The 26,111-nt window shown below is 41.7% G+C and overlaps 2 protein-coding genes across 2 annotated transcripts in view; both read left to right on the forward strand.

The window, feature by feature from the left end:
• Cab39 (calcium binding protein 39) overlaps positions 1–26,111 on the forward strand; it is a 70,168-nt gene that overhangs the window by 547 nt on the left and 43,510 nt on the right. The window lies entirely within an intron of this gene.
• LOC127196487 (transcription initiation factor TFIID subunit 9) lies at positions 24,396–25,325 on the forward strand. The gene has a single exon (XM_051154238.1). It carries the CDS (start codon positions 24,527–24,529, stop codon positions 25,319–25,321), a length of 795 nt encoding a protein of 264 aa, XP_051010195.1. The 5' UTR covers positions 24,396–24,526; the 3' UTR covers positions 25,322–25,325.

Raw genomic sequence — 26,111 nt, forward strand, 5'->3', positions numbered from 1 at the left:
CCGACTGCGTGCCGGTCCCCGAAGCGACTTCTAGATGAAGCCGGCCCGGAGGTCCCCTCCCCCGGGGGAGCTTTAACGTGTGATGTTAGAGATAAGACGAGAACACAAATAACCAAGATACAAGGCAGGAGGGGGCATAGATAAGTTCCGTTTAGGAAGTACCAATTGCTGAAAAGGTGCTCGGGGAAGACTAGACCTGTCGATCGTTTCCGCCTTCCCACGAACCTGGGAGGCTTCCTGGGCGAGGCGGTGCTGAACCGGGTGTAGAAGACTCGATTGGATTCTGGAGGAGAAGGGGGTTGCAGAGGAGAAGGGCGTGGAGGGGCAACAAAGCTGGAGGACAAAGGTACAAGGAGCTTGCGAATGTTGTTAATTCCTTCACCGAGTGCAGCGAAAGGTGGGGTAGACTAAAGAGGCAATTGGGGTCGGAGCTGTTTGAGCGACCTTCCACGGAAAACTTAGAACTCATTTTTCAGTGACTCATGAGGCCGGAAATGTATGCTAGGGCATATTAAAGACGCTCTGGTGAAAGACAGGAGAGCAGAGGAGGCCACAGTCAGGAGTTGACATTGTTCTTAAATGTAATGCAGTTTGAGATCGATTTTTTTTTTATTTTGACAGCTTCCGGGATATTTAAGCAAATCTATGTCCAAGCCAAGGAAAATACCTTTTGCAGAAAGTGTCACTTGATGTGTGTTTGTCCGAAGTTATGAAAAGAGGTGCTTAAATTAACCTCTGCCCACACAAGGCATTTGTGTTGAAGAGTTCTGTAAAATTACCTGAGCAGTGTATTGAAATAGAAATGTAAATGCCAATTTATAAAAATACTAATAAGAAAAACCAAACTGTTAGCAATAGTCTAGATAGACAGACATACACCGTTTTCTAGACAATTTCTTTTGCGTTTTTTGTTTGTTTGTTATTGGTTTTTCGAGACAGGGTTTTCTCTGTGTAGCCTTGGCTGTCCTGGACTCACTTTGTAGACCAGGCTGGCCTGGAACTCTCAGTGATCCGCCGGTCTCTGCCTCCTAAGTGCTGGGATTAAAGGCATGCACCGCCACTGTCCGGCTTCTAGAAAAATTATTGTTTGGTTTTTAGTTACAAAAATATTGGAGATCCAGAAGTGAAAGTTTTTAAGGTCTGTTTCATCGGTTAAAAAAAAAAAAGAAACTATCAAGTTATTTAGTAACAACGAAAAGCTTACAATATATACAATTTGTAGGAATTGGCTTAGAACTTAATATTGGTTTTGTAAGCTCTTATATATATATATACAAGGAAATACTTAGTTTTTTCAGTTTTATGATGGCGATGTACACTTTTAGTCTCTACATTTTGGAGGCAGGAGTTTGTGGCCAACCTAATTTACATAAGGAGGAGCTCCAGGCCAACCAGATAGATCTCAGTGAGACTTTTTTTTTTTTTTTTAAAGTAAGACATGCTCTTTGAAACGTGGAAGTAGTAGTCCATCTCTTTTTCTCTGCACTTCCCCCATCTCCCCTACCCCCACCTCCCCATCTTTTGAAACAGTGTCTCACTGTGTGTTCTCCTGCTTTGGGCTTCCAAGTGCTAGAATTGCAAAACCAATTTCCTTTTTTGTTCTTTCTGTGTATATTTTTCAGTAAAAAAAAATATTTTGTACATTTATTTATTTATTTGCTTGTTTATTGGCATTTTTGAGACACTGTCTTACTGGCCCAAGCTTGTCCTGGAACTTGCTGTGGTGGCCAGGCTAGCTTTAAAAACTCCAGGGAGTTCCGCCAACCTAGCCTTCTAAGTGCTGGGCATGAATCAACAGCCCCTGTCTGAAAATCCTCTTAAATGTTTTGTTTGGTATACCTGACAAGGTTGCATTGTTATTTAAGGCTTCTTGTTTGAAGTATATTTATTAGCTTCTCTTCAAGGTTTGCTGCTTATTGAACATATTTTTATTTGGCAGAATGCTTGTATGTGATGGTGAGGGGTGGAGAAGAGCACACAGGCCTGGTTGTGTGAGCAGTGCTTTTAGGAGGGCACTGCTGGCCTGGAGAGATGGCTCAGTGGTTAGGAGTCCCGGCTGCTAGTGAAGAGGTCCTGAGTTGTACTGCTGCTGGGTTCCCAGCACCCAGTTTGCTTCACAGCTGCCTGTTCAGCGCCAGCTGCTCCACATACTCCTGTCTTCCATTGTCAACTGAACTCAGGTTCACATACCCACATGTGTATACACAATGCTTTAAAAATTAAAGGACACTGAAAAGATTGCATTCATGGCTGACATACTGCCTCCTGTACACTATAATGCTGTGGCCCTCCCTGTTCTCTGTTCTACTACTAAAAAATAGTTTCTATTCTAGGAGTGTCCACAAAGGAAACTAGTTTTTGATCATGACATGAGGAGACAGACTGAATATATTTCTTTCTTATTTTCTTCCTTACATTTTTTTTCTTCTCCTCCTCCTCCTCCTCTTCCTCCTCCTTCTTCTCTTTGTTTGAGACAGGGTTTCTCTGTGTAGCCCTGACCTGGCTGGCCTCTAACTCACAAAGATTCTCCTACCTTTGCCTAGGATTAAAGATGTGCACCATTACCTCCCAGTTTATATTTCTTATTGGCATAGGACATTTCTTAGTGAAATGATATGCTATCATTACAAGGAGGACTTTGCTTTTAACTGAATTTTACATTAAATTAGCCTTTTCTTTTGTGTTTCACATTCTAAAATATATTTATATGGTTCCCATTCCTTTTTCTTTCTCTTTTCCTTTTCCCAAGACAGGTTTCTCTGGGTAGCCTTGGCTGTCCTGTACTCTCTTTGCAGACCAGGTTGGCCTCGAACACAGATCTATCTGCTTGCCTCTGCCTCCTCCTCCCAAGTGCTGGGATTAAAGGCGTGCGCCACCATGCATGGCTCCCATTCCTTTTTCTAATGGTACAGAAAGTGAGATGATGAAATAGGCTGGGTTTTTTTGTTGTTATTGTTTTGATTTTCTGTTTTTTTGTTGGTTTGGGATGTGTGTATGGTTTTCCTTTTGTTTGTTTGCTTTTGTTGATAAAGGATTTTCAAGACAGGGTTTCTCTGTGTGCCCCTGGCTGTCCTAGAACTCTATAGACCAGGCTTTCCTGGAACTCAGAAATCACCTGCCTTTGCCTCCCAAGTGCAGGGATTAAAGGCCACCACACCCGACTTTGTTCCTGTGAGTTTTTAGATAAGATCTAATTCAGTACTCCAGAGTGGCCTGAACTTAACTCTGTAGCCTAGACTGGCCTAGAACTTAGCCAGATGCTTCAAAGTAGTGATGTGTGTCTGCCACCACAGCCTCTAAACTCGGAGCCTTCATAAGATTGTATGAAATAGTTTGAAAAGTCCAATTACTTATTGGGCTTGGTTTTATAATTTGTCTTATGTGAATCTCTAGTATATAGTGCAAATGTATATACTATTTAGCATCTCTTGTTATTTTCTATTACTCAAAGCTTTTTATTTCCGGCAGTCTTTGTTATGTATAGATTTTTGTAGCAATTATTATATTTTTCCAAGAGCATAATTTTCCTGAGGAAGTTAAGCAGTGACTGTTGATTGATACTTGTCCTGCTGGCCTTATAAATACTTACATGGAGACTCAGACACAAACTCTCCCTCCCCACATGGATAAAAGATAAAACCCAGGGGTAGATTAGAATTTCAGGTAGTGTCTTTTGGTTACCATTGTTGATGGGCAGGTTTGGTTTGGTTGGTTTTTTTTTTTTTTTTTTTTTTTTTTGGAGACAGGGTTTCTCTGTGTAACAGCTCAGCTGTCCTGGAATTCTCTCTGTAGACCAGGCTGGCCTCGGACTCACAGAGATCCTCCTGCCTCTGCCTTCCGAGTGGATTAAAGGCGAGTGCCACCATGCCCATGCCCGGCTTTTTTTTTTTTTTTTAAATCAGTGTTCCTCTTTTCCAGGGATTTAAAAAAAAAAAAAAAAAAAAAAAAAAAAAAAAAAAAAAGACAGGGTTTCTCTGAGTAGCCCTAGCTGTCCTGGATCTCACTCTGTAGACCAGGTTGGTCTTGAATTCAGAGATCTGCCTGCCTCTGCCTCCTTTTGAATGCTAGGATTAAAGGCGTGCACCATCATGCCTGGTTCCATGAGTCATTTTAATAAGGTATTTGCTTTTATGGGTTTTTATGTGTTATATAAATAGGAATATCATAGGTAACATGGTTAATAGCAAAATTTTTATTTTTATAGACAGAATTTTGTAATAAAGTGAAAATGAAATCTCCAAGGATCTCTCGACTTGATTATTTTTGAATTTCAATATTTCATTCTGGAATTGTAAAGACACTGTATTTGTATGTTTGCAAAGCAAACCAAGTACCTGACATTGCACAAGTATATACTCACTCTGTTGGTGTTTTATCAGAGAGAGGATTGAGACTCAACCATTAGTAAAAGAACTCAAGCTTTGTGTGAAATTTCTTAACCTTGTGTAGTTTTTGTTTGCTTTAGGTGAGGTCCAGCTATGTAGTCCTTCCTGGCCTCAAACTGTGGTCCGTTTGCCTCACCCTTTTGAATGCTTCAGGTTATAGGCATGTGGTATCTTGCTTGGCTATAGTATTCCTAACTATGGAACTGTATCTTAACTATTTATTTATTTATTAAGACAGGATATTACTATGTAAACCAGGCTGTCCTCAGATTCACAGAGGTCCTCCTTCCTTTGCCACCCTCAGTGCTGGAATTAGTGTGAGTGCTGGGATTGAAGGCATGAGCCACCACACCTGGTTTAATGACTTTTATCAGTCTACAGTATGTTGTGGAGGGAACAAATGGAGGCAGTATTTTCACTACTAGTACTCGCAGACTAGTCTGGGAATAAAATTATAAGTGTTTAACCTCTGTCTCTCCAACCATCCAAGGATTATGAGAAGAGTTATTGAGGTTCTTGATAACAAAGCTGAGTTTGAATGATAATTGCTCATTGCCATCAGCATTGGGTGTGCACATGCATGTGTGTTGGTGTGTGTAGTCCTCTGCTGTGCCATTTTTATCTTACAGAACTTACTCATAGTGTCATTTTAACTTTCTCCAGGAAGGAAGGGGCAGGGGAAGATAGACTTGTGATCTATAGCAGCTGTGAATTTAAGCTGGCAGAGGAAGTGGGAATGGCATGCAGAGAATTGCAAGAGGTCAGTCAGGTGTGAAGTAGCCCCAAAGGAGGCCGTTTATGTTGGCTGTGTCCTGCGCATACCTATTCCTTGATTATTTCTTCTATCTTGATGCCTTGTTAGTCTTAATACTCAGATCCACAGCAGATTGTTTTAGGCTGTAGGTTTATGTTTTCCTGTTTATGTGGATATGTTTTTGGACAGTAGGACAGGGTCCCATTGTACCCTGTGTTGGCCTCCAATCCACTGTTGCAGACCAGTCTAGTTTCTAGTGTATTGTCTTTCTCCCTCAGTTCTCTGGGTACAAGCTTATAGGCAGGTACCACCAGGCTCAGCTTTGTGTGTCTCCATTTTCAGGGCGTTTTACAAAGAAAGAAAACCTGGTTAACCAATGTTTAGTAGCAGCCTGATTTTACTGAGCAATTATTCTTTGGGCATTATCCAGTGGGTACATTGTTTGAGACCAAGGAAGTACAGTAATGTTAAATAAAGCATCACAACTCATTGATTAATTTTGATAAAATGTTTGCCTGAGAAACAAAACATAGGTTTTGTGGCTTGGTGTTAAGTTGCTACTTTATAGCCTTGTGTAATGGCCTATCGCTTGCCCCCTGACAGAGTGCTGTTAATTGTATTGCCATAGTTCTTCCTCCACAGATGACAAACTTATATTAAGCACAGGGAAAAATAGCCTGAACAGGTTGTGGTTTACAAGTCTTTGTGGCCCACTCTTCGGTTCATGGGATTTGGAGGGCAGGATTAATTTTGGGGTAAAAGCATTGTGCTTTGTTTGGGATGCTTACTCTCCTTACTCTCCGTCGGTGGGTTCTATAACTCCTGGCGAGTTCCTGAACTCCCTTTTAGATTAGAGTCCTCAGATAGGAATGATTTGACTACATCTGAGAGGCTTGTGGCGGTAGAGGGCCTGGCACGTACTAACTGTCCAGACATCATAGGTTTTGTGATAGACTGTTCTGGGTGGAAGAGACTTTAGAATTTCAGAAACAGTCTAGTCAGAATGGTTCTTTCTGCGGATGGAAACACTGAGGCCACCATACCTGGAGGCGGTGTTTGGTTAAAGTGCTGCCACTTGCCCAGGGTTGTAATACAGCTTAGGAGCTGTGTGACTGGAGCTGAGTTTTTTTGTTCTTCATGTGATTTTTTTTTTTTATATATATACTTTATGTAGTGATGATATCTTTTGAGCCTGTTTTTTAACATTGATAGAAATTGTATTTCGTCTGTATTAAAGGGTCTTTAGCACATAGCATGCATTTTTGTTGTTGTTGTTCCAGCATACAAATATTTATAATGGTGTTTGGGGTGGCAGTCTCAAGATTAAAGAAGAAATAGAGAATCAAGGGAGATTCTAAAAATTTACTAGATAGTCCTGACATGGCTACCATCACATGTTGACATGTTGGACAAACCTGTAAGGTCGGTAGTGCCCCATCATCATTACAGACGAAGCAAAGAGAAAGGCTTGTCTAAGTCCTGCAGACACTGCAGTCAAGCTGGGATTGGAAACCAGCTCCGCCTCACTTCAAAACAGGAACTCACTGGACTGTGCACTCCTTCATCATGTGAGGTAGTTTGTTTCCTCAGTAAGGATTTGGTTTCTTATTGAGCATTTTTGAGTTAGTGTTTTAAAATGAAAGTTTACAAATAAAGGCAGTTGAGGATTTTTTAAAAATGTATTTATTTATTGTATATGAGTACTTTATCTGCAGAAGAGGGCATCAGATCACATTACAGATGGTTGTGAGCCACCATGTGGGTGCTGGGAATTGAACTCAAGACCTCTGGAAAAGCAGGCAGCGCTCTTAACCATTGAGCCATCTCTCCAGCCCTGAGGAGTTTTTAGTAGATTTCAGAATGATGGCCACATGTTATAATCCAAAAACTGGTGGTTTGTTTTAAATGCTTTAGTTGTATAGTTATAACTGCTTAGTAGTTTATATAGTTTAGTTAGGCCTGTAGGTAGCATTTATCTTTTATATTACTCATACTGTGAAGAAGGGAGGCATGTGGGCTGTAGGCAGGCCTAGGTTCTGATGGGGGTGACTAACGGTGTCAATTTAGGCTTCGGTCACCCTTGATTCTACCAAGAGGCCTTAGGTTGGAAACTGTACAATCCAGATTGCTCTCTTATTTTCTGTGATCAAGTGTGGGGATGTAACTTACCTTTTTTTCCCTCTGGGGTTCTGTTTGGTCTTGAAGGCTGTTTTCTTTATGAGAACTTAAAGGCATGTGACAGCACTTGAACATTTATTTCTCTGAGTTGGTCAGGTGCCTGGAGTTATTTCGCACTATTTAAATATCCTGTGCAAGGTAAGGTGAGCCACAATAAGTCTATTTTCCAATTCTCTACCTTTGTGCTCACAAAATGTTGAGAACTAATGTTATATGGTAGTAAAGTGCAAGTTTAGTAAGTCAGATAATGATTAACAACTTCTCAAAGCCTCTAGTGAGATGTTTGTCACAGTTGTGCAGTCCTGCGAGCTGCTTGTTTAGGGGAAAGGAAAAACATGAAGCCGAGGCAGTGAGTGGAAAGAACAGTACAGAATCTGTAGGGTCAAGTTGGAGACAGCACGGACAGTCGTGAGGCAGTTCCTGGGCTGCGAGCCTCCGATCTCTATTTCATAAAGCCTTTGCAGCAGCTCAGACAGCACTGCTTTCCTGCCTAGGGCTTAACTGTGTTGAAGACAAAGGGACACACTCATGAGTAACAGCTCCTTAGATGAGACTTTCATTCACACATATAACATTCTGTAAGTACTGTTTTAAGTGCCTGGCTTCAAGAAATTGTTGACCTAGCTAGGCAGTTCTCTGCTTTAATGGTAAACTATCAACCTGCTTATCTTTTAGCTGCTCCTGGTAGGCAGGAAGGCAGGAACTTGGCTCACCAGTACAATCTATGCAGAGTTTCTGGTTCTTACCTCCTCTACAGTCATAGCTTTATCAACCTTGGTGAGGTATGCTTGGTACAGAAGTTGTAAGTTGTTTGGAATAGAAAAGTTTTGAGGTTTTGTTTTGTTTTCTGAGACAGGGTTTCTCTGTGTGGCCTTGGTTATCCTGGAACTAGCTTTCTAAACCAGGCTGACCTCAAACTCACTGAGACCCACCTGTCCCTGCCTCCTGTGCACCACCCACCCTGCTGAAAGCTTTTGGTTTTGTTCTCACCTTTGAAAAACTTTTTGAAGTCTCTTCGTCACTTTGTATTTTTAGGAAATAGAATGTTTCTGTAAATAATATATAATGCAGGCATATGATAGTGTGATAAAATTTGTAGTCAGCAGAGATGGACTGCTTAACTAGAGTACATTTTTCTGTTCACTTGTCTCTGCTGTAATTGAACTTGAAAGTGATTTACACAAGATAAGAGATTGTAGCAGGAAGTTAAAGGATTCCCCCTGTCCCTGTAAGTTTACTACATGGTATTTTGTGGAGTATTAGTCTTTTGATTGCTCAATAGCTCTGTTATGGGCCTTCTGGTGGTGGGGGCGGGGGGGGGGTCGGTCTCACATCCAGGCTGGCCTTGAATTTCCACTATAGCTTAGGGTGACCTTGCATTCCTGCTTTTGCTGCTGCTGCTTCCCAGTTGTTGGTTACAGACGTGTGCCAGTCTTTTTTTTTTTTTTTTTTTTTCCTTCTTCTCCAGACAGGGTTTCTTTGTGTAGCCTTGGCTATCCTGGACTCACTTTGTAGACCAGGCTGGCCTCGAACTCACAGTGATCCACCTGCCTCTGCCTCCACCTCCTGAGTGTGCCACCACGCCCAGCGTGCCATAGTCTTTTATTTTGTCTTGTTTTAACATTGATCCTAGGACCACATGCATTCTAGGTGAATGTGCTCCACAACCCACCTTTAGCCTTAGCCCCAGATTTTTATCTTTGAAGGTGATTTTTTTTTTTTCAGAGCTTGTCAGAGAAAAATAGTGCATGTTATGACTGTTTCCAGCTGCACCGTATGGGCAATCCTTCCAGCTTCTCAGGTTATTTGGCCATGATGTCCCTTTCCCTAGGAAGACTGACAAAGACCTTAAAAGAGGTTCCATTGTGATATGTGAGAAATGTCCTTTTTGCACACTTATTGGTATGATTTTCATAGCATTTATTATTTAAGTTTTTTTTTTTTTGAAACAGGGTTTCACTGTGTAGCCCTGGCTGTTCTGGACTCACTTTGTAGACCAGGCTGTCCTGGAACTCATAGCAATCTGCCTGCTTCTGCCTCCTGAGTGCTGGGATTAAAGGTGTGTGCTGCCCACCCAACAAAAAATTTTAATCTTTAAAAAAAAAAAGATGTATCTATTTATTATTCCTACAGTGCTCTGGCTACACATATACCTGCAGGCCAGAAGAGAGCATCAGATCACGTTATAGATGGTTGGTTGGGATTGAACTCAGGACCTCTGGAGGAGCAGTCGGCGCCCTTCTGAGCCATCTCTCTAGCCCTTTTATTTTATTTTTTAAATAGCAGCCTTGCTTTATAATTCTGCCTGGCCTGGAACTTGCAAGATAGACTAGGGTGGCCTAGAACTTTTGGCACTTCTGTTTCTTGATTCCTGAATGCCAGGATTACAAGTGTGCTGCTACATCTAGCTGGGAGGTGATAACTTTTTTTGGTTTTGTTTTGCTTTTGGAGACAGGGTTTCTCTATGTAGTCCTGGCTGCTGGCTGTCCTGGACTCTGTAGACCAGGCTGTTCTTGAACTCAGAGCGATCCGCCTGCCTCTGCCCCCCTAAATGCTGGGATTAAAGGCATACACTACTATGCTGGCTTTAAATATATTTTTGTTTTTGTTTTAATTTTTAAATGTTTTTGTTTTTCAAGATGGGGTTTCTCTGTAGCCTTGGCTGTCCTGGACTAACTTTGTAGACCAGGCTGGCCTCAAACTCACAGCAGTCTACCTGCCTTTGCCTCCCTAGTGCTGGGATTAAAGGCATGTGCCACCACGCCCAGCTTTTATACAATTTCTTTCTTTTCTTTTTTGGTTTTTCAAGACAGGGTTTCTCTGTGTAGCCTTGGCTATCCTGGACTAACTTTGTAGACCAGGCTGGCCTCGAACTCACAGCTATCTGCCTGCCTCTGCCTCCCTAGTGCTGAGATTAAAGGCATGCGCCACCATGCCCGGCCCACAATTTCTTAAGTAAGCATATAATTAATGCAAACATATCCATACTAGCCCAGCGTCATGGTGCATGCCTATAATCCTAGCCCTCAGCTTGTTGAAGCAGGAGGATCACACATTTGAACCTAGCCTGGGCTTCATAGTGAGACCCTGTCTAAACAGTGTACATGTTTGCAACAATGATTAGTTTCTTACAGTTCTTTTAAAAATGATTTGTTTTTATTTTATGTACATTGGTGGTTTGGCTTTCAGGTATTTCTGTGTGAGGGTGTCAGATTCCCTGGAACTGGTGTTACAGACAGCTGTAAGCTGCCATGTTGGTGTTGGGAATTGAACCTGGGTCCTCTGGAAGAGTAGCCAATGCTCTTAACTACCCATCTGTCTCTCCAGCCCCCATTTCTTGTAGTTGTAATTCACTAAAAGAAAAATAAAAGTTGATGTTTCTTATTTTATCCCCACTTCTACAGGTTATTTTTAGTTCTCCTATTCATAATATTTTTACTGCTGCTGGGGCCTTAAGAAAAGAGACATTTAGTATCGGTGGAGGCCAAATCAACTATTATAGTAAACATAGCTGGCACATATATTTGTGTGACCCATAACACATTTGAGTTTTTTTTTTTTCTCCATTTGACTTTTCTCATCAAGACTTTTAAAAAATTATGTTTCACAACCTGCCTCCTGTACCCTCCCCCCAGAAAGCTCAGGTGTAATGGCTCACTTCTTTAATCCCAGCACCCAGGAGGCAGGCCTGTCTCTGTGAGTTGCAGGCAAGGACAGCCAGAAGTGCATAGTGAGACTGTTTCCACTGTAGGGTATTAGAGAATGGGTGTGTGCACATGAGGTTAGTGCTTGCAGAGGATGGGGGAAGAAACCCTTGGGGCTAGAGTTACAGGGCATTGTGAGTTACCCAACATGGGTGCTGGGAACTGAATTCAGGTCCTCCTCAGGAGCAGCGGGCACTCTTTAACTGTTGAGTCACTTCTCCAGACCCCTGGCGAACGTTTTTTATGGGAATTCTGGAATACCTGGAAAGGGGCTTCTCTTGTTAATTAAGTACAGTGGGTAGTCAGTGACGTCACTAGTCTAGAGTACACCAAAGGTGCTAAAGTAAGAGCTGTAGATGGCATCCTCTGCACATGCCAACTCTGGGTGGAAATAGCACATGAATTCTGTGTGGTGTAAGTAGGAAGAAAGGGATTTAAAAATAAATAATTGCTAACCTACACTTGTACATCAGTTGCTGGTACATTCTCAAGACCTATATAAGTAAGTATTCAGCCCATTTATCAGACTCAGTATTTTCAGATGTTTAATAAATGAAACGATGGTCTCAGTTAAAAATCTAGAAAGGGTCCGACATTCAGAACACTTAGCCTTGCTGTAGCTTTTTTGTGCTCACAAGAGAATGGGTTGTAGACGTGCCTTGGAACATAGCCAAGCCAAGCCTCCGAGTTGGACCCTTTGTTACCCAGTTGAAGAAGCTGAGAAGAAATGGAGCCATACAGGAAGACGAGAAGTTCAAGTACTGTTCTTCCACAGACAGGAAAGGTAAATCTACAAACCACAGAGCCGGAAGTTGGTATGATTGCCAGGGCTGCAGCCAAGTTGATTTCTAGATGCTCCAGGCCATTTACTAGCTGATTCCTTTCTCTCGGGGTTCTAAGTAGGAAAAATTTAGACTTTTTAAAGTTGGCATATTTTTCATGTTTTTACAAAGTAATATTATTGTGCTAGTTTTTTTCAGGGTTTTGGTTTGTTTGGGAAGAGGAAACCTCAACCGAGAAATCATCAGATTTGGCCTTAGTCAAACCTGTGGGGCCTTTTCTTGATCCCAGGGGAGATTGACACAGGCAGATCACAAGGTCAAGTGTAGTGACCAGCCTCAGTTACAGTGAGGTTTTGCCTTTAAAAAGAAAATGTCCAAATATTGCTATTTTCCTCCATTGCTTAACATGTTCTTCTGCTGGCCAGGATTGCAGGCAGCAGTGCTGTTCCCAGGAGCTTGTGCTCAGCAAGGACAGTCAGTTTAGCACTCTCATCTTGGAGTGTGGTAGACAGAAAAGGCCCAAGGTTAAACGTCCACTAGTGCCAGGCCCACCAAGGCTCTACAGCCTACATCCTAAACCCGTGTGTATTTCTCTGTCTGTGAGATATTTCTGTCAGATAATATAGGTGAAGTAAATAGAGCAGAGCCAAGTACATAATAAACACCAGTTGCTGCCCTCTTTTACAATTCCCTGTTTAACTAAACTTGGTATTTTATAGTTTCTAGAGCCATTTTGGTAAGTCTGGGATTATCAGCATGTTTCACTGCACCTAGCGGTTATAATCTTTTTTGTTTGTTTGTTTTAAGATTTACTTATTATGTATAGTGTTCTGCCTGCAGATGCCATAAGAGGGCACCAGATCTCATTATAGATGGTTATGAGCCACCATGTGATTCCTGGGACTTGAACTCAGGACCTTTGGAAGAGCAGCCAGTGCTCTTAACCTTTGAGCCATCTCACCAGCCTCCACTAGTTATAATCTTAAACTTAGTAAAATCAAGTTCAGCCCAGTAGCCATATCTTTTACAAAGACAGTTGATTTCTTGTTAGCAGTATTATAAATGTCAGGACAAAAATACTCTAGCTATGAAAAAAAAATGTCCAAATAAGAAATATTTGGACATGCCTATGATCCCAGCACTCTGGGAGGCAGAGGCAGGCAGATCACTGTGAGTTGGAAGCCAGCCTGGTCTACAAAGCCAGTCCAAGACAGCCAGGACTACACAGAGAAACTGTCTCAAAAAAACAAAATCAAACCAAACAAAAACCAAATCCATAAAGTCCTAATAAAAAGTGACTTAAGAGTTACTGTATTCTCAAGTTGGAAGACTAAGCAAGAAAAAACTCTCATCAGCATATTACTTGCCAGAGAGTACTATTAAATTCTTTTTTGGTTTTTCGAGACAGGGTTTCTCTGTGTAGCCTTGGCTGTCCTGGACTCGCTTTGTAGACCAGGCTGGCCTCGAACTCACGGTTATCTGCCTGCCTCTGCCTCCCAAGTGCTGGGATTAAAGGCGTGCACTACCACGCCCAACTTTAAATTATTTTTTTTAATTAAATTGTATTTAGTGTACATGCACTCATATGTATGTGTGTAAGCATTTGGATACAACTATGCCTGTGGAGATGAGAGGTCAGCTTGCAGGAGTTGGTTCTCCTTCCCCTTTGTGGGTGGGTCATAGGGATTCTGTGGTTAGACTTGACAGTAGGTCTACCATGCTGAGCCATCTCGGTAAAGCTGCCTTACAGAACTCAGTATGCAGGGGACTACTGAGTGAGTGCAATCACGCATTATTGGGAAGAAGAAAGGGTTTTTCAGGAGAGGGCTGAGACAGGGTCTCTCGATGTGTTACATTGGCTGTCCTGAAACTCACTCTGTATACAGACTGGCCTCGAATTTACAGAGATTCCCCCGGCCTCTGGCTCCCTCTTGCTGGGATGAAAGGGGTACCACCACACCTGGCCCTGAGAAAAGATACTTAGGAATAAACTTTTAGACAGTAGGGGTTGAAACGAGGTCATGTGCTTTGAGGCAAATGCAGTCAAATCAGTGTGGATCTGAGGGCTCACAACAAGAGTCCTTGCTTAGCATGCATGAGACCCTGGGTTCTTTCCTGATACCACCAGAAAAAAAAGTGCAAGTAGCAGGAGGAAAATGAAAATAATGAAGTGCACATGAAGTGGGAAATGGTTTTCAGTCCACTATCCAGGGTGGATGGCTGCTGATGGGAGATTGAAGAATTGGTAATGTGCCTCAAGGGAGAAATGTCATCCAATCTGCCATCAGGATGGATGGATGTTGATGGGAGATTAAAGAGTTGGGACGCTGGCATATTCTTCTGTAAATGTAAGGAACTGTCAATATTTGCCAAGGGAGAGTTGTCTTTCATCACTAAGAAATACCTCGGCACAGGTGACCCTGTGGAGGGCCTCTGCTCTTACGGGATCAGAATGGAAACATTGTCAGGATAGCAGGGGTAAACAAACACCCTAATTTGTCAGAGAAAGTGTGACTTTGTGTCTGTCCTCACACAATTGCTCAGTTAGTCTCTCTTGGTTCACCAAATTGCCTTGCTTTAATTAAGAAAGACAGTATCATTCTACCATTTACTGATGCAAGAGTACTGTTGTCTCCACCTTGCTTGACTCTAAGGCGCTAATTCTAAAGCAGTTCTTAGGAGATTAACTTCTCAGAATGAAAGCTGTGCTGTTGCAGTGCATCTAACTGTAAAATGTTCTGCCTAGCCCTCAGCCAGTCTTGAAAGGAGACATTGTAAGCAGCTGTGTGTGTATTCTTTCGTCCTCTGATATTACATCCTTCTCAGGAAGTGTTGCAAAGAGAATTTGGGGTTTACAGTATTGTCGTTTTTGCTAGCTTTTGTGTTTCATGTGTGTGTGCTCTCAGAGAGTTGGGGGCCATGTGTAAGCTACAGATGTCTTCTGAAGCCCATCTGCATTATGTTTGGTGGTGGGGTAAGATGGAATGGACTTGTTTGTTTATTTGTACGTAGGTAGGTCTCATTGTATAGCCCTGCCTGGCCTCACTAGTTAGATCAGATTGGCTCATACCACTTTGTTTTGTTTGGAAAGAAAGACGTGACTGAGCCTCAGAGCTCATTGACTTGATAGAGCCGCTGGTCAGTGCGCCTGTCTCTCCCTGTGCTCTCCTCCACCACCACCCACGCTCACGCCCCTCAAGCTTTCACCCATAAGACCAACCTTTAAATGTGGGAGCTCACAGAGCACTTGGGAGGCACAGGCAGGTGGATCTCTGTGAGTTGAGGCTAGCCTGGTCTACAAAATGTTCCAGGATAGCCAATGCTGTTACAAACAGAAACCCTGTTTTGCGGGGGGGGGGGAGTTCACTTTAGGATGATTGTGGGAGAAAATTTGCATTTCCTTATATAATCTTGAACTTTTACTTTGTGAGAATAAGCAGACAGCAGTTTTTGTTGCTGTTGGTTTAGGACTGGAGATCGACCCCAGGGCCTTGAACATGCCAAACAAGCATGCTACCACGTATTCCAAAGCCAGCCAGTTTTTGTTATTCAGTCTTTTGGTGGCACATCTTTAGTCCCTAAAGTGGGTATGCAGATCATATAGGACAGTCAAAGATGGTGCCCCTGTAGCCACTAGCCCAGTTTGTATCTCTATGAGGTTTAGAGGTCAAAGACCAAACTTGTGTGTAAAGCTGCTCTTCACAGGGAAAGAAGCACTGAAACCTAAGAGGTGTGCATCCACCCAACCCCCCCCCCCATAATCTGGACCCCTTTGGTTTCTTCCAACAAAGCAGGGATTTTAGTGTTAGTAAGATTTTATGTTGGGAAATACTCAAATACTTGGGGCGTGGGGGTAGGGGTAGGGTGGGGGGCGATGCACCTGTATCCTACAAATGGCTCGGACCAGGTCATAACCACTAAAGTAGTCTGTTTTTACTGCATTTCTCTGCTTATCCCATCTTGTGCAGAGCTCTCACCTGCCACCTGCATTCCATAAGTGTTCACAGAACCTAGTTTCTGGGTAGGGACTGGTTTTTCAGTTACCATGCAGGCCAGCAGGAATTGGTTCATATAGACACTCTCACGTGCCACTGGATCTGTGTGAGTGGCACGTGACAGGGTAAGGACTGGCAGGAGAGGATAAGTAGGTAGTATAGAGTGGCTTATGAGTGCATTCAGGAGGCAACATGACCAATGACTCTTGTAGAAGAGGGTTATTGGTATGCTAATCTGCTTCTTTAGATGTCTAGGATAATAGTATAACGAATTTCTTGCTTACTTATCTGCCTCACTACTCATTTGTTCCTATGTACTTCTTGACCTTTATCTCAGGCCCTAGCCTTAAAAGCAGGCTTTATTATTATTATTTTAAATAAATATCTATATCTTTAAGGTACCCAGGGTGTATGTGAAGAGCGGACCATCTGTAATTACAGGCATTCAGTCACCTTCTCTACCACCATCACTAAAAAGCCATGGTGCTTACAGTTACTCAGTGTTCCTGGGAGGGGAGGAGAGACTGGAGATTAAACTGTTTGTCTTTGATGTAAACCAATATTTGTTGCTTGGGCAGCATTTTTCTTTACCTCATCATTTGCATAGGTTTCCATTTACATTGTACAATTTATGTTCTTTGCCTATAGCTTGCCACCCCCATCTTCACTTATTCTTGATACTTAATGTCCTTGATGAGATGGGAATAAACTATGATAATGATATGCAAGTACAGCTCAGACATGATTTTAATTTATGAATGGAATTTTTTATTGCTTAAATAGAATATATTTTGTATACCTGGTAAAAATAATTTTCTGTGAAAGCGGACATTTAAAACTCAGTATCTACAATGCATTTCATGTAACAGCAACTTGAACAGTATGTTGCATAAGCTTGGAAAAAATGCTTACTGGACTACTGTTAGAGCTAGAATTTGGCTCTTAAGACAAAGTCCCCTCCCCTTTTCCCCCTGTAAATCATATGTATTGATTGCCTTAATATGCATTCTGTCTTTTGATATAGCATCTGCTTGGCATCATTACCTAATCTTACCTCAGGGAGATAATAACACACTGGATTTTGCAGTATTAAGCAAATTTATTATAGTGCTAAGATTAAAAGCATGTGTTTACACCCATATGCTAAGGTTAGGCTCCCCTCCTCCCAGTGTTTCTCACTGCTGTGTTTTGGATTTGATTTGGTCCTCAGGTGTCCATATGCTGAAGACTTGATCCTCAACTGGTCATAGTGAGGCTTTAAGAGTGGGCCCTAGTGCTCCTAGGTCACTGGGAATGTGGAGTTCCTCTTAGAAGGCTTTACAAATGTCATCCATACCGATAACTGCTCTTCCTGCCATTGTTACCTAATACAGTGAGTATGACACCAACACAAGGGCCTCATTAGAGTTACACTGATGCAGGTGAACCACTACCAAAAGAAAGCTTGTTTGTTTGTTTGTTTTTGTTGTTCTTCTTCAAGACAGGGTTTCTCTGTTACACAGAGCCCCAGCTGTCCTGGACTCACTCTGTAGACCACTCTGGCCTTGAACTCACAGAGAACTGCCTACCTCTGCCTCCCAAGTGCTGGATTAAAGGCATGCATCACCACACCCAGCTGAACTTGTTACCCTGGCTCAAACATTTTGTTACAGTGATAAAAAAACTGAGAAACACATATTAGTGTTTAGGAAACTGGAGAAAATTAGGAGTATTTTTTTTCTTCTCTTTCTTTACTGATTTCTCTTCAAGCTCCCATCTTCTACCTTACCATGAAAACAAGAAAAGTAGAAAAACAGGACAAATTGACTCTTGGTTCAAGGTGAACATACAAGTAAATACGTCTTGTATACTGTTAGGTGAAATATCCCACATTTGGCTTTGAGTAGGGTAGCTAGAATAAAGACCAGTCCCAAGACTATGGAAAACACAAAATAAACTGGTTGTTTCAGAGAAGCATGACTTTTCCAGGAACCCAGAGGGACAGTTTGGTATCTACAGATGAGCTACTCAGGTTTCAGATGTTGTAGAACACCTGAAAGATAATACTGTCCTGCAGTGCAGTATTAATTAGTAAATCATTACTTTTCTGACTGTCCTAGGCCCACTCGTAATTCCTCCACTTGGCCTCTGGAGTTCTGGGATGTAGGCATGTACCACTTTATCATGTGAAAGCTGTTGGTTTTCTGGTGCTCTGGAGCTGTCATAGTGGCCTTGTAATCATGCCTCCAAATGTCTTGGTAGACACCAGCAAGGTCCAAGGTTATAATCTCAGGTAACTGCTCTGGCTTTAACAATGGGCTAATCCTAGCGCACAGCACTAATAGCTGCCTCTGAAAAGTAAAGAGCCCATGCAGCAGCGCTTGATTTAAAGGTAGGTACCTGCAGTGACTTGGATGCCAATAAGATACCAAATGACTTGACATATGGGAGGCAGAGGGAAGAGGATAACGAGTCCGAGGTTAACTTGGGCTACATAAGACTTTGGTTTAAAAACAGATTATGTTTTATCTATAACATAGAAATTTATTATATAAAAAAATAAGAATGAAGCGTTTGGGCTGGAGTAGACTGACTTCCTCCTCCAAAATTCAGCTAGCACAAGGTTTGAAAGCGCCATTGCTAATACCATTTTTCTCTGAAGAAGCTTCTGACATTGTATCAGTCATCTCCCATTATTTTAAAACAAGTTCACCCTATTTGCTTCACTCATAGAATACCTGTGGGAATCTAGTTTCAATCAGTTTAAACCTGTTCAAATCCTGTTCAAACCGCTGATTCTGGCACTTTAGTTAACAATAATATCAATATTTGGAGGAGCTAAAAGAAAATTAAAAAGCCGGGTGTGCCCAGCACTCAGGAGGCAGAGGCAGGCCGATCTCTGAGTTCAAGGCCAACCTGGTCTACAAAGTGTGTCTGTTACACAGAGAAACCCTGTCTCAAAAAACCAAAACAAAGCAAAAGTCAAGAAGATGCTGAGCATGATAGTGCATGCCTTTATTGAGCATCGGGAGGCAGAGGCAAGCAGATCTCTAAGTTCCAGGGGTAAATTGCTAGACTCTCTCTTTAAAAAAAAAAAAAAGAAAGAAAGAAAGAAAGAAAAGAAAAACCTAAAACAGAAAACATTAAGAAATTGGAAAAATAAGATGAGAGATATGGGGTATCTGCATATGAATGATAATCTATGTGTGTGATTTGTTATTTACAGCACTCTGGGATACTTAGTCATTGTAGTCACTTAGGTCAATATCATTCCACCTTTGAAATAGTGAATGAAAAATGAAATTCTGTCGAAAATTTATAGAGGGGAGAAAGAGTTCAACACAAGTAGCTCTTCCTGGTTGGGGTGTCTCTCAGTTTAACTTCCTATGTCCCCCTGACTGCAAGAAGCTATTGCTTCCTACATTTCCATAGGGATTTCAGATGTAAAGGCAGAGTTTCCAGTTTGACTGTATTGTGCTGTCAGCACATCAGGAGTGAGAGACATCTTCGAGCAATAAAAGAAGCCCGTGGCCATTCTGTAAACAGCACTTGGGCTTTTCAGCTTTTGCCTTCCTTTCCATTCCATGCTTTATTACCCATAGACCTTGACAAAATTACAAAATAATGTTTCCCTATCAGACTTTAGGCTGGCACAGAGCTCTCCGGCCAATTGTAATACATCTTCTGGCTTTCCTCCAAAAGTGTCAGTGTCTTAAGAGCCAGTTCAGGCAGGGAGCATCTTCTTGATGCCTGCCTTTAGCATGCAGTGTGCTTTGCCTGTCCTCTGAACTTGGTATTGGTGAGGGTTTTCATTAGGATATAGTAATGTGCTGTTGTCTGTAATGTTCTATAGATTTGAAGTCTGCTCTGTGTGTACCTGTCTTCTTATTCCACTTTATATTATGACCTCATCTTTTTAGATCCACGAGCTGAGTAACTGTTGGTATGTGGTGGAAATTTTTATTTCCTCCACAAGCACACACAACCGCTTTCTGTATGATCCTGACAGCTAGTTGACAGCTGTGGTCCAGTTGCTTCCTCTGATGTTGAACTATTTAGCCTCATTGTTTCATTGAGAGAACTCTACTCTCAACCTAAGATTAAGTCTTCTTGTCCCAGTTAATGTGTTGACATGGAGGATAGAAAGGATATGGTGTCTGGCTGGGTAGGAGGAAGGTCATCATCAGTGGCTCTCTACTAGAGAGTTGTGACCACCTTAGGGGTCACATGTCAGATAGTTACGTTATGATTTATATAGTAACAAAATCACAGTTATACAGTAGCAGTGAAACTAATTTTATGGTTGGGAGTCACCACAACACGAGGAACATATGAGGTCACGGCATTAGGAATATTGAGAACCACTCTTGTATATGATCCTCGTAAGTACCATGCAGTTGTGCATTTGTCTCCATACATTTCTGCTGACATTACTATTTGACAGCCGTCGGATGGTTAAAAAGAAAACAAACTTGCAAATCTCCAACTTTGGTAGTGCAGCCTTGGTTGGCATTGCAGTATGCTTGTGCTTTTGTGGGCATTTGACCAGAACAGAAGAAGTAATGCTAGACCTTGAAGGAGAGTGATTTCCCAGGCTTATATCTGATTCTGTAAACATTTAAAGCTGTGAGTTTTCAAATTTTTTCAAAATATAGTTCTTCATCAGAATGACTAACGGCAAATTTAGTAATTACCTTTACAGATACGACTTTTTAAAGTCACCAGATTTCTAATACATTATTAAAATTTCAACCTCAAGATAATTTTTTAAAAGATAGCTTTGTCTGGCCATACTTGAAATTTGTTTCAGGTTTTTCTCATCTGTTTACAATTCTAGTTTGAATGTTGCGTTCTTCTTCAGGAATTCACTTTCTAAAGGGCAGGGTTGGCTATTTGCTTTTCTTATTTATAAAAATGTGGGCGAGACCATGATGTTTGTTCATGATCATATGGACTATGTTTGCACAGCCCTGGGGCAGAGCAAGGAAAAAGTTTACCTGAAAAAGTAGATTGCAGTTCCTTTCTTGAAGATTATTACTTTTTCATTCTTTAAAAAAATGTGTTTCTGTACTGGTTTATTATACGAATATGTACATCTCACTTTGCACACATGGAGGTCAGAGGACAACTTTCAGTAGTGCATTCTTTCCTTCATAGATTGAACTCAGGTTATTAGGCTTGGCAGCAAGTGCCGTAACCCACTGAGTCATCTCACTGGCCTTGTTTCTTGTACTTTTTAATTTCAGGTGTATGAGTATTTTGCCTACATATATGTGTATATACTATGTGAGTGCCTGGTGTCCCTTGACGCTAGGTGTTAAATTTCCTGGAGGTGGAGTTACAGTTGGTTGTAAGCCACAGTATGGGTACTGGGAATGAACCTGGGTCATCTAGTGTGCATGTGCATGCCACATGCTTGTCACTGTTGGCTGAGGCCAAAAGATGCTGTCATATCCCCCAGAACTAGAATCACATGAGGCTCTGAGCCCCCTGACGTGAACTGAGCCAGGAACTGAGCTTGGGATCTCTGGGAGAGCAGCATTAACCCCTGAGCCATCTTTCTAGACCCTTCAGCTCAGTCTCCAGTCTTTGTTTTGCTGATTGCAGGTCTCATCAGTAGGTTGAGAAATAACTTTAGTGAGTTACCACCATCTTCAGAAGGAGGGAGCAGGTTGGAACAAAAGAGAACACTATCATTTCATTATTAACAATCAGCACTCTTTGGTAATGTTGGTTGGTTGGTTAGGCTTTTCTTCAGTCTTCTCCAAACTGACCTGGAACTCACTAGCTGAGAACGATCTTGAATTCCTGATCCCCCTGCCTCTGCCTGTCACATGCTGGGGTTACAGGTTTGTGTTACTATACTTGACTTGATTCTTGGTTTTATTGTATAAATGTGTGTTGTGGGGTTAAAGAAATTGGTAAGCCTCCATTGGTATCAGTAATAAAGCTAGATCTCCTGGTCTTATAGTTGTTTAAATAACTACACAAAAGAAGCTAATGGCAGGCTTTAATTGGAGACTTCCAACACTGTGTCTTGCCTGGATTTGCACCTTTAACAGGAAGCAAAGGTAGACCTGTGTGACTTTCCCCTCAAAGTTGTAGTTGACAGGAGTTTGGTAGGGAAAGCTAATAATACAATAAACGACAGAATAAAGATTCAAGAAAATTTTTATTTTGTGTGTATTGAGGGGGGCCAGCTCTGCACACGTGCCTCTGTGCCTGTGCCCATGCTTATTGTTAATATTCTTGGCTGGTCAGGGCACATGTGGAGTTGAGAGTAAGTTGAACCACCACATTCAGAGACAAACAGCTGAGGACCTGGAGTATCTGCAGAATAATTGAGGGAATCCCTTGTTGTGCCAGCTCCTCAGCACTCATCATTTCTGTCTTTAGCTGAATGACCTCTAGAGGGATTCTGTGGCTAACTTAGCTAAATCTTGTGCAGACAGCTCTTAGGCTAGCTAGCATGGAGGTGGCAGTGTGTATGATGTCTGATTGGCTGTTGAGAATGTCTGCTTCATGACGCTCTCTCACTTTGTTTCCTATATGTAAGCCTGCATTCCTATGTCCTAGGAAACGAGAAAGCAGGGCTCACTGCAATGGCCACCCACACTTTCAATGGTATATTTTGACAACTTAGGATTCACCCCTTGTCCTTCATTTGGAACGATGTCTACGAATGGGAGGGTTTTTTGGTTTTTGGGTTTTTTTGTTGTTGTTTTTTGTTTTTTTGTTTGTTTTATCATTAGTGGAATTGATTTACAAAAGCTATGTATCCAAATCTTCAAGTAGCCTCAGCTAGGTGTGGTGGCACACACCTTTAATCCTAGCACTCAGAAGGCAAAGGCCGACGCCGACAGATCTCTGAGAGTTCAAGGCCAGCCTGGTCTACAAAGAGAGTACCAGGACAGCCAGGGCTACACAGAGAAACCCTGTCTCAAAGAGCCAAAAAATAAAAATAAAAAATAGCCTCAAATCAGAGGCTTATAATTGTGAAAAATGTATCAAATGTAACTGACTTTACTTAATATATTTACTTAATAGGTATTTAAGTATAGTTAGTGCATAATATACTATGCTCTCCAAAGTAACTTAATTAGATGGCTAACTGAATAAAACCCCAGAATTCACTTGGCACAGTGGACCGGGATTCTATTCCCAGCACCCACATGGCAGATCACAACTGTCTATAACTTCAGTTCCAGGCCATCTGACAGTCTCACACCAATGCTCATAAAATAAATGAAAACTATGTCTGGAGAGATGGCTCAGCAGATAAGAGTTCTTGCTGTTCTTGTAAAGAACCTGAGTTTGGCTCCTAGTACCAACAGTGAAGGACCTTATAATCATTTTGTCCCTCATGGGTACTGCCCAGATTCACCCACAAATGAAATTTTAATGAAAAAGAAAACTTTGTACATTAAATTGATGTGCAAATGACAGATGAGGAGAGCATATTTGTAAAAATAAAAGGAGAATATACAACATTTCACAGATCCATAAGAAAAAGACAGTGGGCAATAGAGATGTGCACAAATAAATAAAGCAGAAAGAGCTGGTTAGGCCAGGTGTCATGGCCCACACCTGTATTCCCAGCAGCAGAGGCAGGCAGATCTCTGTGAGTTCGAGGCCAGCCTGGTCTACAAAGTGACCAGGACAGCCAAGGCTGCACAGAGAAACCCTGTCTCAGAAAACAAACAACGAGGGAGACAGCTCAGTGATGAAAGTGCTTGCCGCGCAAGCCCAGTGTGAGGACCCAGACCCACATTCCATATACATGCTGGGCGGGCAAGGTGCGCCCTCCTGTAACTCCAGTCTTGAGCCACTGAGAGGAGAATCCCAGAGCAAGCTGGCTAGTAAGACCAGCCTCGTCAGTGCGCTCTGGGGTTTGATAAGAGACCTTCCTCTATGAATAAGGTTGAAAAACATCAAGTACATCCTTACATCAACCTCAAGCCTCCATGAATGCACACATGTACCCACCACACACTCAGATATGCATATATAACATGCTTACAACACACACATGAAAATGGAAAAAAGACTTAAGTAAATAGGCTGTAAATATTCAGATTGTAGGGAAAAACAGCAGAGTAGTGACATCAACAGGGCCCTTATTTTCATGGGACCTTTTAATAAGAGAGAAGGAAGATAGATAAATTGATGTCAGGTTGTATAAGATCTGGAAAGATAAGGAAAGAAATGTTTTAGAAACAACAGTTTAAAGGAAAGTGTGGGTAGCTATCCCCCTAAATTCAAATTTTTCTGTGTGCTTCAAAAGTATGATACATAGATTAATTTTTAAATTATTTTTTAAAATTATATATATGCACACACACACACAAACAGTAACAGAGGCCAAGAGTATCAGATGCCTCTGGAGATGGAGTTATGGTGCTTGTAAGTGACCTGATGTGGTGCTGGGACTTTAACTCCCGTCCTTTGGAAGAACAGGGCATGTTCTTAAACCACTGACCCATCTCTCCAGCCAATGATGGCCAAGGTAAAATACTTGTGTTTAAAGTATTTTCATTTTTACATCACATTGTAAATTAGCCATTGGTTTTCACATTTATGTAAAAGGAAAGGGGGCTTAGAAGTCTAAGTTGAGAAGCTCCCGAACATCCTGCTCACCGGTACACCAGGGGTTGGGAAAACCACACTGGGAAAAGAGCTTGCATCAAGATCAGGCTTGAAGTACGTTAATGTGGGTGATTTAGCTCAAGAAGTCTGATCACCGGATATCATGGAGTCTGGCAAGATGGCTTCTCCCAAGAGCATGCCGAAAGATGCGCAGATGATGGCACAAATCCTGAAGGATATGGGGATTACAGAATATGAGCCAAGAGTTATAAATCAGATGTTGGAGTTTGCCTTCCGATATGTGACCACAATTCTAGATGATGCTAAGATTTATTCAAGCCATGCTAAGAAAGCTACTGTTGATGCAGATGACGTGCGATTGGCAATTCAGTGCCGAGCTGATCAGTCTTTCACTTCTCCTCCCCCGAGAGATTTTTTGTTAGATATTGCAAGACAAAGAAATCAAACTCCCTTGCCGTTGATCAAGCCTTATTCAGGTCCTAGATTGCCACCTGATAGGTATTGCTTAACTGCTCCAAACTATAGGCTTAAGTCTTTACAAAAGAAGGCACCTCCTCCTGCAGGAAGAATAACAGTTCCACGGTTAAGTGTTGGTTCAGTTTCTAGCAGACCAAGTACTCCCACACTAGGCACACCAACTCCACAGACCATGTCTGTTTCCACTAAAGTAGGCACTCCAATGTCCCTCACAGGGCAGAGGTTTACAGTGCAGATGCCTGCCTCTCAGTCCCCTGCGGTAAAGGCTGCAATTCCTGCAACATCAGCAGTTCAGAATGTTCTCATTAATCCATCATTGATTGGGTCCAAAAACATTCTTATTACTACTAACATGGTATCACAAAATACAGCCAATGAGTCGGCAAATGCACTGAAAAGAAAGCGTGAAGATGATGACGATGACGACGACGACGACGATGATGACTATGATAATTTGTAATCTAGCCTTGATGCATGTAACGTGTACACCTGGTCTTGAGTCCACTGTACTAAAATTGAACAAGCATGTTAGATGTTTTAAAGCTGTATTTTAGAAAATAGTATTTAGTAAGTATACTTACTATGCTTTTTGGTTGAAATGTTCAGTTTTAATAGAGCTAGTAATGGTTTTTTTCATCAACCGTTATGCATAAAAAATAAAATTGTCATTTATCAATTTGAAAAAAAAAAAAAAGAAGTCTAAGTTGAGGGCCAGGTGTGGTGGCACATACCTCTAATCTCAGCACTCGAGAGGCAGAGGTAGGCGGACCTCTGTGAGTTCAGAGGCCAGGCTGGTCTACAAAGTGAGTCCAGGACAGTCAAGGCTACACAGAGAGACCCTGTCTCAAAAAACAAACAACAAGAAGTCTTAAGTTGAGGTCTAGTGAAGTAAAGATTTGAATCTAGTCTGAGACTATCTTTTGAAGCTAAGTAATTAATCACCATGCCTTCTGATACTGCCCTGTACTATCAAATAGCTTAGGACTTAGAAGCAATATCTGCTTATTTGATAATCATATGGATTAAGTAGCATTAACATGGTAGTGTGATTGCATCTTAGAGTCAGCTGAAAATATAAACGTGGGTTTGTACATGCGGGGTTCACTTGACTATTACTTAATCAGGAACCCTAGTGGGCACTGGATGCAATCATCTTACAGCATGTGGGCTTTTTTGTTCATTTATACTTTTTACATTTGACCAAGTTGATGAGTCAGATCTAACACGTGTGTTAATACAGAGTCTTAGGA

The sequence above is a fragment of the Acomys russatus genome, chromosome 12 (assembly GCF_903995435.1).
Source record: "Acomys russatus chromosome 12, mAcoRus1.1, whole genome shotgun sequence".
NCBI lineage: Eukaryota > Metazoa > Chordata > Mammalia > Rodentia > Muridae > Acomys > Acomys russatus.

Excerpts from the sequence above, each read along its gene's own strand:
- LOC127196487 (XM_051154238.1), top strand. The coding sequence starts at position 24,527 with ATGGAGTCTGGCAAGATGGCTTCTCCCAAGAGCATGCCGAAAGATGCG.